This window comes from Schistocerca americana, chromosome 4 (genome assembly GCF_021461395.2).
Source record: "Schistocerca americana isolate TAMUIC-IGC-003095 chromosome 4, iqSchAmer2.1, whole genome shotgun sequence".
In the NCBI taxonomy this organism is placed as follows: domain Eukaryota; kingdom Metazoa; phylum Arthropoda; class Insecta; order Orthoptera; family Acrididae; genus Schistocerca; species Schistocerca americana.
The window spans coordinates 503,967,082-503,985,589 of NC_060122.1; the positions used below are offsets into that span (position 1 = coordinate 503,967,082).

General features: G+C 42.8%; 1 protein-coding gene across 1 annotated transcript in view; it reads right to left on the reverse strand.

Annotated features, from left to right (window-relative positions):
• LOC124613585 (laminin subunit gamma-1-like) overlaps positions 1 to 15,210 on the reverse strand; it is a 193,811-nt gene extending 178,601 nt beyond the window's left edge. The window contains exons 1-2 of the mRNA XM_047142301.1: positions 15,012 to 15,210; positions 6,843 to 7,068 (exon numbers count right to left, since the gene is read on the reverse strand). Coding sequence (XP_046998257.1) covers positions 6,843 to 7,068; positions 15,012 to 15,210 — 425 coding nt within the window. The remainder of the gene's footprint in view (positions 1 to 6,842; positions 7,069 to 15,011) is intronic.
• Positions 15,211 to 18,508: the final 3,298 nt, after the last annotated feature.

The following is an 18,508-nucleotide window of genomic DNA, read 5'->3' on the forward strand; positions in this document are numbered from 1 at the left end:
CATCTAATGTTATAGGTGTGAACATCATTATTATTCTCAAACTGTGATGGATTACTTGTGACAAATTTCATTAGCAAACACATTGAAGTGCTAAAGAAACTGGTATAGGCATGCATATTCAAATACAGAGATATGTAAACAGACAGAATATGGCACTGTCCCTACCCCCATGAACCACGGACCTTGCCGTTGGTGGGGAGGCTTGCGTACCTCAGCGATACAGATGGCAGTACCATAGGTGCAACCACAACAGAGCGGTATCTGTTGAGAGGCCAGACAAACACGTGGTTCCTGAAGAGGGGCAGCAGCCTTTTCAGTAGTTGCAGGGGCAACAGTCTGGATGATTGACTGATCTGGCCTTGTAACACTAGCCAAAACGGCCTTTCTGTGCTGGTACTGCGTACGGCTGAAAGCAAGGGGAAACTACAGCCGTAATTTTTCCCGAGGGCATGCAGCTTTATTGTATGGTTAAATGATGATGGCGTCCTCTTGGGTAAAATATTCCGGAGGTAAAATAGTTCCCAATTCGGATCTCTGGGCGGGGACTACTCAAGAGGACGTCGTTATCAGGAGAAAGAAAACTGGCGTTCTACGGATCGGAGCGTGGAATGTCAGATCCCTTAATCGGGCAGGTAGGTTAGAAAATTTAAAAAGGGAAATGGACAGGTTGAAGTTAGATATAGTGGGAATTAGTGAAGTTCGGTGGCAGGAGGAACAAGACTTCTGGTCAGGTGAATACAGGGTTATAAATACAAAATCAAATAGGGGTAATGCAGGAGTAGGTTTAATAATGAATAAAAAATAGGCGTACGGGTAAGCTACTACCAATTGCATAGTGAATGCATTGTTGCGGCCAAGATAGACACGTAGCCCATGCCTACTACAGTAGTACAAGTTTATATGCCAACTAGCTCTACAGATGATGAAGAAATTGGTGAAATGTATGATGAGATAAAAGAAATTATTCAGATAGTGAAGGGAGACGAAAATTTAATAGTCATGGGTGACTGGAATTCGAGAGTAGGAAAAGGGAGAGAAGGAAACATAGTGGGTGAATATGGATTGGGGGAGAGAAATGCAAGAGGAAGCCGCCTGGTAGAATTTTGCACAGAGCATAACTTAATCATAGGTAACACTTGATTCAAGAATCATAAAAGAAGGTTGTATACATGGAAGAATCCTGGAGATACTAGAAGATATCAGATAGATTATATAATGGTAAGACAGAGATTTAGGAACCAGGTTTTAAATTGTAAGACATTTCCAGGGGCAGATGTGGACTCTGACCAAAATCTAACTGGATAAACTACTAAACCAGAGGTTGTACAGAGTTTCAGGGAGAGCATCAAGGAACAATTGACAGGAATGGGGGAAAGAAATACAATAGAAGAAGAATGGGTAGCTCTGAGGGATGAAGTAGTGAAGTAGTGAAGGATCAAGTGGGTAAAAGAAAGAGGTCTAGAAGAAATCCTTGGGTAACAGAAGAAATATTGAATTTAATCCATGAAAGGAGAAAGTATAAAAACGCAGTAAATGAAGCAGGCAAAAAGGAATACAAACATCTCAAAAATGAGATCAACAGGAAATGTAAAATGGCTAAGCAGGGATGGCTAGAGGACAAATGTAAGGATGTAGAGGCTTATCTCACTAGGGGTAAGATAGATACTGCCTACAGGAAAATTAAAGAGACCTTTGGAGAAAAGAGAGCCACTTGTATGAATATCAAGAGCTCAGATGGAAACCCAGTTCTAAGCAAAGAACGGAAAGCAGAAAGGTGGAAGGAGTATATAGAGGGTCTATACAAGGGCGATGTTCTTGAGGACAATATTATAGAAATGGAAGAGAATGTAGATGAAGATTAAATAGGAGATACGATACTGCGTGAAGAGTTTGACAGAGCAACGAAAGACCTGAGTCGAAACAAGGCCCTGGGAGTAGACAACATCCCATTGGAACTACTGACGGCCTTGGGAGAGCCAGTCCTGACAAAACTCTACCATCTGGTGAGCAAGATGTACGAGGCAGGCGAAATACCCTCTGACTTCAAGAATAATATAATAATTCCAATCCCAAAGAAAGCAGGTGTTGACAGATGTGAAAATTACCGAACCATCAGTTTAATAAGTCACAGCTGCAAAATAATAACACAAATTCTTTACAGACGAATGGAAAAACTGGTAGAAGCCAACCTCGGAGAAGCCCAGTTTGGATTCTGCAGAAATGTTGGAACACGTGAGGCAATACTGACCATACGACATATCTTAGAAGCCAGATTAAGGAAAGGCAAACCTACATTTCTGGCATTTGTAGACTATGAGAAAGGTTATGACAATGTTGACTGGAATACTCTCTTTCAAATTCTAAGGGTGGCAGGGGTAAAATACAGGGAGCAAAAAGCTATTTACAATTTGTACAGAAACCAGACGGCAGTTATAAGAGTCGAGGGGCATGAAAGGGAAGCAGTGGCTGGGAAGGGAGTGAGACAGGGTTGTAGCCTGTCCCTGATGTTATTCCATCTGTATATTGAGCAAGCAGTAAAGGAAACAAAAGAAAAATTCAGAGTAGGTATTAAAGTCCATCGAGAAGAAATAAAAACGTTGAGGTTCGGCCGATGACATTGTAATTCTGTCAGAGACAGCAAAGGACTTGGAAGAGCAGTTGAACAGAATGGACAGTGTCTTGAAAGGATGATATAAGATGAACAACGACAAAAGCAAAACGAGGATAATGGAATGTAGTCAAATTAAGTCGGATGATGCTGAGGGAATTAGATTACGAAATGAGACACTTAAAGTAGTAAAGGAGTTTTGCTATTTGGGGAGCAAAATAACTGATGATGGTCTAAGTAGAGAGGATATGACTGGCAATGGCAAGGAAAGCGTTTCTGAAGAAGAGAAATTTGTTAACATCGAGTATAGATTTAAGTGTCAAGAAGTCGTTTCTGAAAGTATTTGTATGGAGTGTAGTCATGTATGAAAGTTAAACCTGGACGATAAATAGTTTGGACAAGAAGAGAATAGAAGCTTTCGAAATGTGGTGCTACAGAATAATGCTGAAAATTAGATGGGTAAATCACATAACTAATGAGGAGGTATTGAATAGAATTGGGGAGAAGAGAAGTTTGTGCCACAACTTGACTAGAAGAAGGGATCGGTTGGTAGGACATATTCTGATGCATCAAGGGATCCCAAATTTAGCATTGTAGGGCAGCATGAAGGGTAAAAATCTTAGAGGGAACCCAAGAGATGAATACACTAAGCAGATTCTGAAGGATGTAGGTTGCAGTAAGTACTGGGAGATGAAGAAGTTTGCACAGGATAGAGTAGCATGGAGAGCTGCATCAAACCAGTCTCAGGACTGAAGACAACAACAACAACAACAACAACAACAACAATGGCACTGTGATCAGAAACTCCTATATAAGACCAACAAGTGTCTGGCACAATTGTTAGAATGGTTACTGCTACTACAATGGCAGGTTATCAAGATTTAAGTCAGTTTGAAAGTGGTATTATAGTCGGCACTTAAGTGTGAGACACATCGCCTCTGAGGTAGCAATGAAGTGGGGATTTTCCCCTACGACTATTTCACGAGTGTACCATGAATATCAGGAACCCAGTGAAACAACAAATCTCCACATTGCTGCGGCTGGAAAAAGATTCTGCAAGAATGGAACCAACCACAACTGAAGAGAATCATTCAGAGTGACAGAAGTGCAACACTTCTGTGAATTGCTGCAGATTTCAATGCAGGGTCCATTAAAAACTGTCAGTGAGCAAACTATCCAACAAAACATCAATGATATGGGCTTTCAGAGCTGAAGGACCACTCGTGTACCCTTGATGACTGCACAACACAAAGCTTTACGTCTTGCCGGGGTCTGTCAACACCGATGTTGGGCTGTTGATGACTGGAAACATGTTGCCTGGTCAGATGAGTCTCATTTCAAATTGTATTGAGCGGGTGTATATGTATGGGTATGGAGACAACCTTATGAATCTATGGACCCTGCATGTCAGCAGGGGACTCTTAAAGCTGGTGGACACTCTGTAATGGCATGGGGCATGTGCAGCTGGAGTGGTATGGTACCCCTGATATGTCTAGATACGACTCTGACAGGTGACACACATGCAAGCATCCTGTCTGATAACCTGCATCCATTCATGTCCATTGTGCATACCGATGGACTTGGGCAATTCCAGCAGGACAATGTGACATCCCACACATCCAGAATTGCTACAAGGTGGCTCCAGGAACTCTCTTCTGCATTTAAACACTTACACTGGCCACCAGACACCCCAGACATCAACGTTATTGAGCACATCTGGAATGCCTTGCAACATGCTGTTCAGAAGAAATCTCCACCCCCTCATACTCTTACAGATTTATGGACAGCCCTGCAGGATTCATGGTGTCAGTTCCCTCCAGTACTACTTCAGACATTAGTCAAGTTCATGACATATCATGCTGCAGCACTTCTGAGTGGTTGCGGGGGCCCTACATGATACTAGGCTGTTGTACTGTGATGCTGCAGTTAAAATGCCTGACTCCTTGAAGACATTTCCACAAGATGACCGCAGGTTTATACCATGTATTATTCTTACTGCTTGCTTTTGAACAATCAACATTTTCTTTCTAAGTGTTGAGTTACGCTAGAAAATTATTCCATGAGACATTATTGAATGAAAATATGCAAAATATCGGGAGGTTAATTCACCTGTTTCTGAACCTAGCAATTGTATGAAGAGTAAACATAGCTGAACTTAATTCTTTGAGAAGATCAGTAGAATGTTTCTTCCAGTTCAAGTTTTTATAAATATACATGACCAAAACTTTGGTACATTTTGTCCAATTTACTGATTCCTGTGCACTGCTATCACAACAGTTGGCATAACTATTTGTTGTACATAACTGAATGTAGTGTGTTTCCTCAGAATTAAGGGAGAGCTTTGGGAGCTAAGGGAAAGATATTCCCTATTTTTTTCTGTTCATTTGATGTCGGAATTCCTTAATTTCGTTTATGGTCTTCCTGTACTCTGTCATATACTACATCTAGTGTCACATTTGTTTTCATCAACCAATTAATACATGTCTCCCTACTTTCCATATTGTCTAAGCGTCTCCCTCATCATTTCTCCAGTACCATTCCTTCGATGCGTACACATAATCACAAAAAAACTCCACAAGTGAATGAAAGGAAGGGGAGAAACTGTGGTTTCTGTCCCTTCTATTCTCTCATGCCTCAGCTTGCTGCACTTCATATTACTGATCTTATTCTTTTTGTTTCTGCACTCCTTCTAAACTTTTTTCCCTTTTGTCCAAGTCCCTCAGTACACTACTTGCTCAGTGGTATGGACTTCAACTGCCATGTTAAAGTATCTGCAAAAACAATCTTTATCTATGATATCTGAGTCATCATCCTTGGACTCTCCAGAAGTGTAGGAGGTAGTGCAACAATTTTTCACTTGCCTAACCAATGCCTCCCTCTACAGGAGACTACATTGCCCATTTGGATCAACACTGGCAGGTCCTTTGTGAAATTTGTGTATACATGGGTTTATCTCTTCTGTTGAACATTTATAACTATTAAAGTGACACACTTGGTAGCTGCATTTAATACAAGGCACAGCATAACTGTATACTCCTTGTCATCCTCAATGCTTTGTTTTTGTAAGTCACTTATGTACAAAAGTGGTAACACTAGTGACACATGAAGGTCAAAGAATTCCCACTGAATAATATTTTGTACTTCCACTAACTATGTGAAGTGCTAATCATAAAATTATTGTAATTGATGAGTATACATTTGTAAAATTATGTATTTATGAGTTTATTACTGTGGACACAAAAAAACCAGCCTCGAGTACAGACTGCTCCCAGTTACATACAAACTGTTGCCCACCATGAGCAAATACAACAAAAAATAGTTAAACATGTAATAATTAGATGATAAAGAAATAACTAGTAAGCTACGACAAGCAACAGCTTCAAAACAATACATGACAGTTGGCAGGCAGCAATGAGCTGTCTAGGGCTCATGCCCAATTTTTTGTGTGGCACCCTGTATTTATAATCCTTATACACAATACCATACAGCTATCAGACATGGTAGTTTTAGCCTGAAATAAACTGTAGCTTTGAATAGTTTTTTTCTCTTACATATTGTTTTCACAAAATTTTTGTTCTATTAGCACTTTTTGATGTTCTGACTACTACCATGTTTCCATTCTGGATGCAGCATATAGTTAAATGACCAAGATTTCATTTAGCTACAGTAATTGAGTTACATCTCCATGGGGTAAATATTGTTACACAGAAAACCGGTGTTGTGAAAGGTCTGCTGCCCCTCCTGTGATGATCATTGTGTTATTTAAATTTCCTTCACAGCAACATTGTATCACTATTTAATTGTACCAAATCCCTCCAACAACATACTATTTATAGCCAAGAGACAAAGTGAACAAAAATAAGCAGAGCATACAGATGGATTTGTTTTCAAATATTGAGAATTAGCTGCACGTATGAAAAGAACCCAAAAATTTTTAATTCATCTTTCTATGACAATGTATGACATGAATGTAAAATAACTTTAATAGATACTTCATGAAAATAGTTTCATTAATGTGCACACAGCATGCATTTCATATCAAGTTATTTCATCATAATATTTTCAGCTGGTAATCATTTTAATGCAAAAACAGATCTCTTACAATATATGACAATAGAAACCAATTTCCAGTTTACTGAATTCCTGCTGTCTAAATATCTGTATAGCAATTTAACTGCAAGGCCTACAGTTTACGTGTATTTTTATTATCAACATTTTAGCATGCATATAATACCTGTGGCATTTATCTCCCTCAACATTTTCCTTGCAGTTACACAAACCTGTGACTGGGTCACATGTAGACTTATTAGCAACACTCCCAGCTTCATTACAAATGCATGGCTTGCATCCTTCATTTGAGAGGTCATAATAATTGTCTCTGCATTTATCACATTTGTTACCAGTTACTCCAGGCTTGCATATACACTGTCCCTGACTATTGCACTGCTGACTCTTTGATCCTGAAAAAAAAGAAGAAAATTTTGAGGGCAATGACATTTTAATTTTTTGCCAAATGCTTTAGAATAGTTTAATTTATGTTTAAAACAGTTATTGATTTCAGAGCTCTAACCATACCCAACAGTCAGTCAACACATTTCTAAGCCAGAAACTTAGTCCAGTCTGACAGTATTACTAAAGCTTGTCAATAATGATTTTACACTTTACACAATGATTCATGATAATGTATATATTTTCATAGTAAGGGATAGCACGATTCATTTATTAACTGGTCCCTCATCATAATATAAAAACAAATTACCACAATTGTAAACACTATTTAACTCACATAGCAACAGAATTTATAATATCAGCAGAAGCATTTCAAAGTTTGGTACTAGTTTTAAATTTCTACCTGGCACTGTCTCACAGCTAATAGATGATTGTTCGTATTGACAACAAATGCCAGCTCCAGCGACAATGTCTCATTGCAAATTACTGGCGCTGGCATGCTATACTTGAAACAGAGGGCAGGCTCCACAGTTCACATGTCAACCAAGTTATCAAAAAAAAATGTGTGTTAAATCTTATGGGAGTTAACTGCTATGGTCATCAGTCCCTAAGCTTACACACTGTTTAACCTAAACTATCCACAGGACAGACACACACACCCATGCCCGAGGGAGGATTCCAACCTCCGCTGGGACCAGCCGCACAGTCCATGACTGCAGTGTATTAGACCACTCGGATAATCTCGCCCGGCAACCAAGTTATCAACTTAATTTAGTATATATATGACCAAATAAAAATTCTCATACATTATCCATCACTTTTTTTTTGTCTCAAATGTTTCGCCTCATAATTAAATTGTGACCTAGTTTTTCGGGTGGTTTCCCTCGACTGCAAAGTGACTGTCGAAACTGGAAACCCATCCCAAATGTTCGCCATTGGGGTTCCTTCTGCCTCACTACTTGCTCACCTCGTATTTGCCTGAAAAGTCCCTTTGATCGTCAGTGGGTCATAACTCGAACAGCCCGTTCTTCCTGTAGGGGCTGGGAATGAACAACAATTAAAAAAGAGGGCAGTCAAACATGCAGCGGCCAAACAGAGTGCAGTCAGGGGCCAGCGATCCAGTCAATGGCATTCATTGCGAGTGAGTCAGCTGCTGTACAGAACACGACGACCAACTGTTGTTCCATTTACACTGACTTCGAGAAAGCAAAGAAATTGACGACATGATATCAATAGTAAACAAGAAGACTAGGATGAATTTGCAACGAACTTTAGTGTACTGAACATTTAGGTGTTACTATGACGAGCGTCCATGAGGGCCATTTTATTTAGAATCTGTGGAAGGTACATTAGCGTATTTGTTTGTGTTTGTAAATATTTCTTGTAGTATGTTATCTTGTTTTTCTGATAAGTTCTACATGCTGGAGCAGTGGTCGTCAAACTGCGGCCCTCGAGCCACTTGCAGCCCAAATCAATTGCTCTTGTGGCCCATGTTTCTAAGCCATATTTTATAATAATATTCTTCTAGCAGTTAACTGCAGATCCAAAAACGTCAAGAAACCTTAAGAGCTACTTAACAGTGCACTTTTCTTGCTTCATAACTAACAAAAACACTTAGGCAGAAAATAATATTTTCAGAGATGCTTAATATTAATTGACGTCGGTAAATTCAGCAGTGCGCTAAGTGAAGTTTGCTGCTAATGTCACGTGCAGAGTGGTGTGTAGCACGGCCTCTGCGTCGTTAATACAAGTGAGAGGTGCGATATTTTATTGTGTGTCGTCCTGTGCTCACAACTCACCAGCGTGCGCAACTAGCACCGATCAGCTGCTATGGTATAAATGCCAAACGGAAGCAACGTGGATTTGTGAATGCGCATTATAGAGACGGACATCTACAACTTGGTACATGTTTGTAGAGAGTAATATGAAATCAAATTAAGGCTGTTGTAATACAATGCAATGACTTCCGGTACATGGAAAATGGGATTCAAAACATTTAGTAAACATTTGTGAACGTGTCTCATATTGCAATTACCGTCGATAACCAATTAATAGTAAGATCAGTAGGGGAAGATGTGGTGAAGTGGCCAGGACGAGAAAAGTGGCGAATATACGCATTTTTTTGCCTTGAACAGTGTTGCTGCCAAACTAGTTTTGATGTGCATACATTGCCATTGTTGTCAGTGAGATACACAGAGGAAGCTCGCTGAGTTATTTTTTAGTAAAATCTCTGATGTAAGACGATACGTCATTTATATTATTCTTGTTACCCCATTTGTATGGAGAGTAATAAGTTTTTTGCAATATCAGTGTTTAAACAACGTCTTTCGGCCTGCAATTGCAGTTCCTTGTTATTTATTTCATTTCAATATTTTCTTCTGTGGATCACTAACGCCGACATGGCGTCCGGTAGGGAGATGTGGCGACACTACTCGTCGGAAAAGTGGCCAAGGCGTCCGCCCAGTAAGATTAAGTTACTTCCAAAAACCACGCATAATACGACAGATAAAAGCTATCATCCGCCGTTCTATCCGTTAGCGTCAGCTCTGAATTAATCATGTTATGTTATTTAAGACCGCCTCTGTTCTAGGTGGCTTAATACAGAAAACCGATTACAAATGGTCTCCTGCAGATGCTTGGCGTTGTTTCAGAGAGTAGGGCGTGAAGATGCGCAGAAACTGCGCCGTAAATCAGAAAAACAAACATGGGATGCGGTCGCGATGGCATTGGTCACAGTACCCGCTTAGGTATGGAAAACTGGTCAATACGTAAGCCTTCATAAAAACGCATGTTGTTTCTTTTACACTGAAAAATATTTGGTGTGATACCTAATAACACACAGATTCAAAATATGTTAGTGGTAAGCAGGGTGCGATTTGTGCTTTTACCAGTGGCGGGGGGGGGGGGGGGGGGGGGGGATGTCTTAGGGGGTTAGTAGAATTATATATGGCCTTACGAATGGTTAAACAGCTATTTATAAATAGATGTTAATGCCGAAACTCACTATTGACGCGTATGCACTATCAGAAAACCCATCCCTTGTTATATCTTTAAAAGTACACTATAAGTAAAGCTTATTTACAAAATCATCTACATAGGGTACAGATATACGAGGGGAATTAATGAAGTAGAGGCACATTTGTGAAAAGTTGTACGTATTCTGATGGTAGAAAGCTGAAACATATTAACAGTATTAATAGTAAGACTTTCAGCGTTCGGCACCACAAATTTAAATTATATGTAAAGTTTTACTCCAGTGCGTGGGAAATAAACATCCCAGGTAGGGATGCATAAACTAAAACCATAGGAGGGGATAGTCTGATGCAGAGGGGGGGGGGGGAAATCCCCCGCTGCAAATCGCACACTGATGGTTAGCTTCTATTAACAGCCATGGTGCGGTAAGAACAGGATTTCTCTTTGAGTAGCGTGGCCACTTTAAACTGGTCCTCCTCAGCGAAGCGGCCCGAGGTGTCACGCTACAGTGTCAGTATTCTCTCTTAAGCAAAACAGTTTGACGACCACTGTCCTGGTGGACACCCTCACTACGGGTCTATTGGAACGAAAAGGACATCTGATCTAATCTATGATCTTGGCGAGGACTGCTTCTTCAGTTATATCACATGTCTCGTGAACAATTCGATCTGTTATACAAGCTCATTTAACCTAAAATCTTGACTAACTCTGGTCGTGAAGCGCCAGAGCTAGGTGATACCTAGCGACAGAGCTAGGTGATGAAGCGACCATATGTCGCGCGTAGTGGGGTAGGGCTCGGCGCTGGACCGTAGCAACAAGTGTCAGCCTGGGAAATATACACGGCGGGAAGTACCGCCATCTTGGCGCCAAAGTAACCGATTTTGTTTATTTATATTTAATAATTAAAGTTATTTATGACAACATGAATACTAGGACGAGCCTCTGGATGTTTAAAACTATTTATCATAATTTTGCCTCGTTAAAATTCACACCCGTTCATTAACAAATGAATATCTTAGTAAGTACGAACTTGATCGAAAATCCACGAACTGTGACGAAACTACTAAACGATACGGACTGCGCGCCAAAGTCGGCAGTCGGCGTTAAGAGCTCGTCCTGTCTTGTTAGATGGTAGCCATGCTCTCGGTTACGAGTAGTTTGTGACATGAGTGTTTCATTATTGATCTAATAGGAATAAAAGTGATATTACGGCATTCTGAATGTTAATTTCGTGTAAATAGATACCCCAAAGTTGATCGACAGCAATTTCAGATAATTAGCTTCCACCGACAGAGACATCAAATGCACCAATGAAGCTACACCGCGCACAGGTAGGGAGGAAATCCGACGACACGACCCACCAAGGCGTATCAAGGAAGGTCCGACTTACACTCGCAAATTCCGGGTGGAAATGCTGACCAGTTATACTGTACGTCACATATACCACCCTCTACGGACTCGCACCTAAGCTGAGTAATAACAGTATCAGTTTAGAAGCGAGGGGATCTTGCAAGCTATACCACAGAACAAATGACAGTATGTGGTTCCATATTTCAGCAGGACAATGCTCAACGACACATGACATGAGTCTCTGTGAAGTGACCACGTGCTCTTGTGCTATTTGCATGGCCAGCAAGATCCCCAGATCTGTCCCCAATAGGACATGTGTGGTATGAGCTCGGATGCCAACTCCGATCCATTGACTGTATCCAGGATATCAAGGACAGCTGTGGGCCAGCTTGCCGTAGGAAAGGATACAACGACTTTGTCACATCCTCTCCAGCTGAATCAGAGCATGCATCCAGGTCAGAGGGGGAGCAACGCCATACTGATAAATGGCCTAATACTGCAGAATTCTTTGTAAATTCGACTCGATGTTGCAACTGCCAAAAGAAGATCAAATACGTTCTCAACACGTGAAGTTTCATTTCGTTTCCTCAAATGTCTCTGAGCACTATGGGACTTAACATCAGAGGTCATCAGTCCCCTAGACTTAGAACTACTTAAACCTAACTAACCTAAGCACATGACACACATCCATGCCCGAGACAGGATTCGAACCTGCGACCGTAGCAGCAGCGCGGTTCCGGACTGATGCGCCTAGAACCGCTCGGCCACAACACCCGGCATTTCGTTTCCGCCTCCCCTTCTGGGCGCTGGGCAGTGTACACTGAGGTGACAAAAGTCATGGGATAGCGATATGCAAGATGGCGAAGTATCGCGCACACAAGGTATCAAACGGCAGTGCACTGACGAAGCTGTCATTTGTACTCAGGAGATTCATGTGAAAAGCTGTCCGACGTGATCATGGCCGCACGACGGAAATTAACAGACGTTGATCGCGGAACGGTAGTTGGAGCTAGACAAGTGAGACATTCCACTTTGGAAATGGTTATAGAATTTAATATTTAGAGAACGACAGTGTCAAGAGCGTCACGAGAATACCCAATTTCAGACGTTACCTCTCACCAAGCCAATGCAGTGGCCGACAGCCTTCACTTAATGACCGAGAGCAGCGGCGTTTGCTAAGAATTATCAGTGTTAAGAGACAAGCAACACTGCGTGAAATAACCATAGAAATCACCGTGGGACGTACGACAAGCGTTTCCATTAGGACAGAGGGCGAGATTTGGCGTTAATAGGCTATGACAGCAGACGAGCGATGCGAGTGTCTTCGTTAACAGCAAGACATCACCTGCAGCACCTCCACTGGGCCCGTGACCATATCACTTGGACCCTATATGACTGGAAAACCGTGGCCTGGTCAGATGAGTTCCAGTTTCAGTTGGTAAGAGCTGATAGTAGGGTTCGAGTGTGGCACAGACCCCACGAAGCTATGGACAAATTGTCAACAAGGCACTCGTGGTGGTTCCATAGTGGTGTCGACTATGTTTACATGGAATGGACTGCGTCCTCTGGTCTAACTGAACCGATCACTGACTGGAAATGGTTATGCTCGTCTACTTGGAGACCATCTGCACATATTCATGATCTTCATGTAACCAAATAACGATGAAATTTTTATGGATTACAATGCGACATGTCACTGGGCCACAATTGTTCGCGATTGGTTTGAAGAACGTTCTTGACAATTCGAGCGAATGCTTTGGTCACCCACATTGCTCGACATGAATTCCATGGAACGTTTATAGTACATACACTACTAGCCATTAAAATTGCTACACCACGAAGATGACGTGCTACAGACGCGAAATTTAACCGACATGAAGAAGATGCTGTGATACGCAAATGATTAGCTTTTCAGAGCATTCACGCAAGGTTGGTGCCGGTGGCGACACCTACAACGTGCTGACACGAGGAATGTTTCCAACCGATTTCTCATACACAAACAGCAGTTGACCGGCGTTGCCTGGTGAAACTTTGTTATGATGCCTCGTGTAAGGAGGAGAAATGCGTACCATCACGTTTCCGACTTTGATAAAGGTCAAACTGTTGCCTATCGCGATTCCAGTTTATCGTATCGCGACGTTGCTGCTCGCTTTGGTCGAGATCCAATGACTGTTAGAATATGGATTCGGTGGGTTCAGGAGGATAATACGGAACGCCGTGCTGGATCCCAAAGGCCTTGCATCACTAGCAGTGGAGATGACAGGCATCTTACCCGTATGGCTGTAACGGATCGTGCAGCCGTGTATCGATCCCTGAGTCAACAGACGTGGACGTTTGCAAGACAACAACCATCTGCACGAACAGTTCAACGACGTTTGCAGCAGCATGGACTATCAGCTCGGAGACCATGGCTGCGGTTACCCTTGACGTTGCATCACAGACAGGAGCGCCTGCGATGGTGTACTCAACGACGAACCTGGGTGAACGAATGGCAAAACGCCATTTTTTCGGATGAATCCAGGTTCTGTTTACAGCATCATCATGGTTGCATCCGTGTTTGCCGTCATCGCGGTGAACGCACATTGAAAGCGTGTATTCGTCATCGCCATGCTGGCGTATCACCCGGCGTGATGGTACGGGGTGCTATTGGTTACGCGTCTCGGTCACCTCTTGTTCGCATTGACGGCACTTTGAACAGTGGACGTTACATTTTAGATGTGCTACGGCCCGTGGCTCTACCCTTCATTCGATCCCTGCGAAGCACTACATTTCAGCAGGATAAAGCACGACCGCATGTTGCAGGTCCTGTACGGGCCTTTCTGGATACAGAAAATGATCGACTGCTGCCCTGGCCAGCACATTCTCCAGACCTCTCACCAATTGAAAACGTGTGATCAATGGTGGCCGAGCAACTGGCTCGTCACAATACGTCAGTCACTACTCTTGATGAACTGTGGTATCGTGTTGAAGCTGCATGGGCAGCTGTACCTGTACACGCCATCCAAGCTCTGTTTGACTCAATACCCAGGCGTACCAAGGCCGTTATTACGGCCAGAAGTGGTTGTTCTGGGTAGTGATTTCTCAGGATCTATGCACCCGAACTGCGTGAAAATGTAATCACATGTCAGTTCTAGTATAATATATTTGTCCAATGAATACCCGTCTATCATCTACATTTCTTCTTGGTGTAGCAATTTTAATGGCCAGTAGTGTAATTGAGAGGTCAGTTCGTGCACAAAATTCTGCACCGACAGCACTATCGCAATTCTGGACGACTACAGAGGTAGCATGGCTGAATGTTTCTACAGGGGCCTTTCAGTGACTTGTTGAGTCCATGTCACGTCGAGCTGCTGCACCAAACCAGGCAGGAGGTGGTCCGACACGATGTTGGGAGATATGCGATGAGTGTTGTCACCTCAATTTATTTTTCCACTTTAAGTATCACAGATGGTATCTCATAACAGTACCTTCATCTTTCGGCAGCGTGCTAAGTTAACCGACGTGGAGCAGACGTTCCGCCTAGTGTGGACTCACCGTCATTCCACTGGGACGTCACTTTCCGTTCTGTTCTGTTGACGTCCGCTGTGGATCGGTCGCAGTGCGAGGTCCCCTCTGGCACAGACAGACTCACCTAGCGGGTGGCAGCGGCACGGCCTGCAGGCGGCGCGCGCTCCCGGGGCCCAGAAGCCGTGCCGGCAGCGCTCGCAGGCGGGACCCTCGCGGTCGCCCTGGCAGTCGAGGCAGTGCGCCGCCCTGCCCGTGGCGCGCTCCAGCGCCGCGTCGAAGAAGCACCGCCGCGAGAAGCCGTTGCACTCACAGCCTGCGGACATACACAGTGCCGGTACAGTTTAACAGCTCTGCTACAACGAGATATTACTCTGCTTGACAATTGCTGAGGAGTTGAGACTTCTTTCGACGGCAATAGTCACCGGCAAAGAAGGACGAAATGAAACACAGTGCATATACAGGGTGTTACAAAAAGGTGCGGCCATACTTTCAGGAAACATTCCTCACACACAAAGAAACAAAATATGTTATGTGGACATGTGTCCGGAAACGCTTACTTTCCATGTTAGAGCTCATTTTATTACTTCTCTTCAAATCACATTAATCATGGAATGGAAACACACAGCAACAGAACGTACCAGCGTGACTTCAAACACTTTGTTACAGGAAATGTTCAAAATGTCCTCCGATAGCGAGGATACATGCTTCCACCCTCCGTCGCATGGAATCCCTGATGCGCTGATGCAGCCCTGGAGAATGGCGTATTGTATCACAGCCGTCTACAATACGAGCACGAAGCGTCTCTACATTTGGTACCGGGGTTGCGTGGACAAGAGCTTTCAAATGCCCCCATAAATGAAAGTCAAGAGGGTTGAGGTCAGGAGAGCGTGGAGGCCATGGAATTGGTCCGCCTCTACCAATCCATCGGTCACCGAATCTGTTGTTGAGAAGCGTACGAACACTTCGACTGAAATGTGCAGGAGCCCCATCGTGCATGAACCACATGTTGTGTCGTGCTTGTAAAGGCACATCATCTAGCAGCACAGGTAGAGTATCCCGTATGAAATCATGATAACGTGCTCCATTGAGCGTAGGTGGAAGAACATGGCGCCCAATCAAGACATCACCAACAATGCCTGCCCAAACGTTCACAGAAAATCTGTGTTGATGACGTGATTGCACAATTGCGTGCGGATTCTCGTCAGCCCACACATGCTGATTGTGAAAATTTACAATTTGATCACCTTGGAATGAAGCCTCATCCGTAAGAACATCTGCACTGAAATGAGGATTGTCACATTGTTGGATGAACCATCCGCAGAAGTGTACCTGTGGAGGCCAATCAGCTGCTGATAGTGCCTGCACACGCTGTACATGGTACGGAAACAACTTGTTCTCCCGTAGCAATCTCCATACAGTGACGTGGTCAACGTTACCTTGTACAGCAGCAACTTCTCTGACGCTGACATTAAGGTTATCGTCAACTGCACGAATAATTGCCTCGTCCATTGCAGGTGTCCTCGTCGTTCTAGGTCTTCCCCAGTCGCGATATATAGGCTGGAATGTTCCGTGCTCCCGAAGACGCCGATCAATTGCTTCGAACGTCTTCCCATCGGGACACCTTCGTTCTGGAAATCTGTCTCGATACAAACGTACCGCGTCACGGCTATTGCTCCGTGCTAATCCATACATCAAATGGGCATCTGCCAACTCTGCATTTGTAAACATTGCACTGACTGCAAAACCACGTTCGTGATGAACGCTAACCTGTTGATGCTACGTACTGACGTGCTTGATGCTATTACTGTAGAGCAATGAGTCGCATGTCAACACAAGCGCCGAAGTCAACATTACCTTCCTTTAATTGGGCCAACTGGCGGTGAATCGAGGAAGTACAGTACATACTGACGAAACTAAAATGAGCTCTAACATGGAAATTAAGCGTTTCCGGACAAATGTCCACATAACATCTTTTCTTTATTTGTGTGTGAGGAATGTTTCCTGAAAGTTTGGCCGTACCTTTTTGTAACACCCTGTATAACACAGATTGAGTGGTATACTTATAATGAAAAATGGTACAGATTTCACCACTTGGGAAAGTAGTATAACAGGCATAAATAACGCACACTGATCGGTACCTGCATACTAAGAGTTATCATCCACCATACCAATGCACTGCCGTCCTTAGGACCCTGGTACGCAGAGCATATGCCATTTACGACGCGGAGAGTTTAACCCAAGAACTTGCGCATTTGATGGCTGTTTTTAAGGAAAATGGATACCCCGAGCAACAAATTCGTGGACTATAGAGTTTGAACCATCACCGGAGGTGCACGAAGAGGAGCATAGATCCGTGGCCTTTATTCCTAATGCTGGGGGCATATCGTTTAAGACTGGAAGAATTTTAAGGAGTTTTAACGTTAAGAGTGTGTTCCGTCCACCTCCCGCGATTATGGCACAACTCGGCTCTGTGAAAGGTGATTTGGGGCTTAGGAAGACTGGCATATACAAAATTCCGTGTCAATATGGGAAGGCTTACATCGACCGTTCGATTCGCACAGTTCATGACCGGTTATTTATGACTACATTCGTAGTGTCCCTACCCAACACACTCATTACTTGTGGAAGACATTCTTACCATGTCCCGCAAGAGTTCGGGTAATATGTGTGCATCCGCAAAGGAGGAGGTCATGGCCGGTATTGACAGAACTATATACCTAATTATATATTATATAAGTATAACTTTCGCTTTTAGTTGACTTTCTGAATAAACATTATGGCAACCAAATCGCAACTGAGTGGCCTACATCATTTATGGGTCGTTAATGTAAATGGGATTTGACAAACCTGAAAAACGAAAATACACTGAAGCACTATCAACTAGAAACAGACAAGAAAACAAATACACAGGGCTGCAATGACATCCAAAGCAGCTGGGAAAAAATAAAAACTGGTATTTTAGAAGCAGCAGAAAAAGTAATAGGAAAAGAAAAGACAGTGAAAAGGAAGGGATGGATCAATAATGACCTACTAAATATGATGGAAGAAAGAAGGAAATTAAAAAATTCTGTGAAGAAGGAAGACCAAGAGATATACAAGAGTCTGAAAAACAGAATCAACAGAGAGGCAAAACAAGCAAGAGAAAAATACCTTGTTGATCTCTGTATTTCAGTTGAGGACAACATGAGCAAGGGAAATATCGACAAGGCCTATAAATGTGTGAGACATTGCTTTGGAGACAGAAGAAACAAGTGTAGGGCTGTGATGGATGAAAATGGCAATATGTTGGATGACGATGATGAAGTTGCAAGAAGATGGAAACAATATATAGGAAAACTGTACAGCGGACCAGACCTGTCTGAAAACATCATGGAAGAAGAAACAGAAGTAGATGCACACAACATAGGTGAACCTATATTAAAGGTAGAGTTTGAACTAGCTCTGAAAAAATTGAAAAACAACAAATCGCCTGGTATAGACAATATCCCAGCCGAACTTCTGAAATCTGGAGGAGCAAAACTGAATCAGGAGTTGTATAATCTTGTTTTCAACATGTACGAGCAGGGTAAAATTCCTACAGACTTTGAGAAAAACATTATGATCCCCATTCCAAAGAAGTCA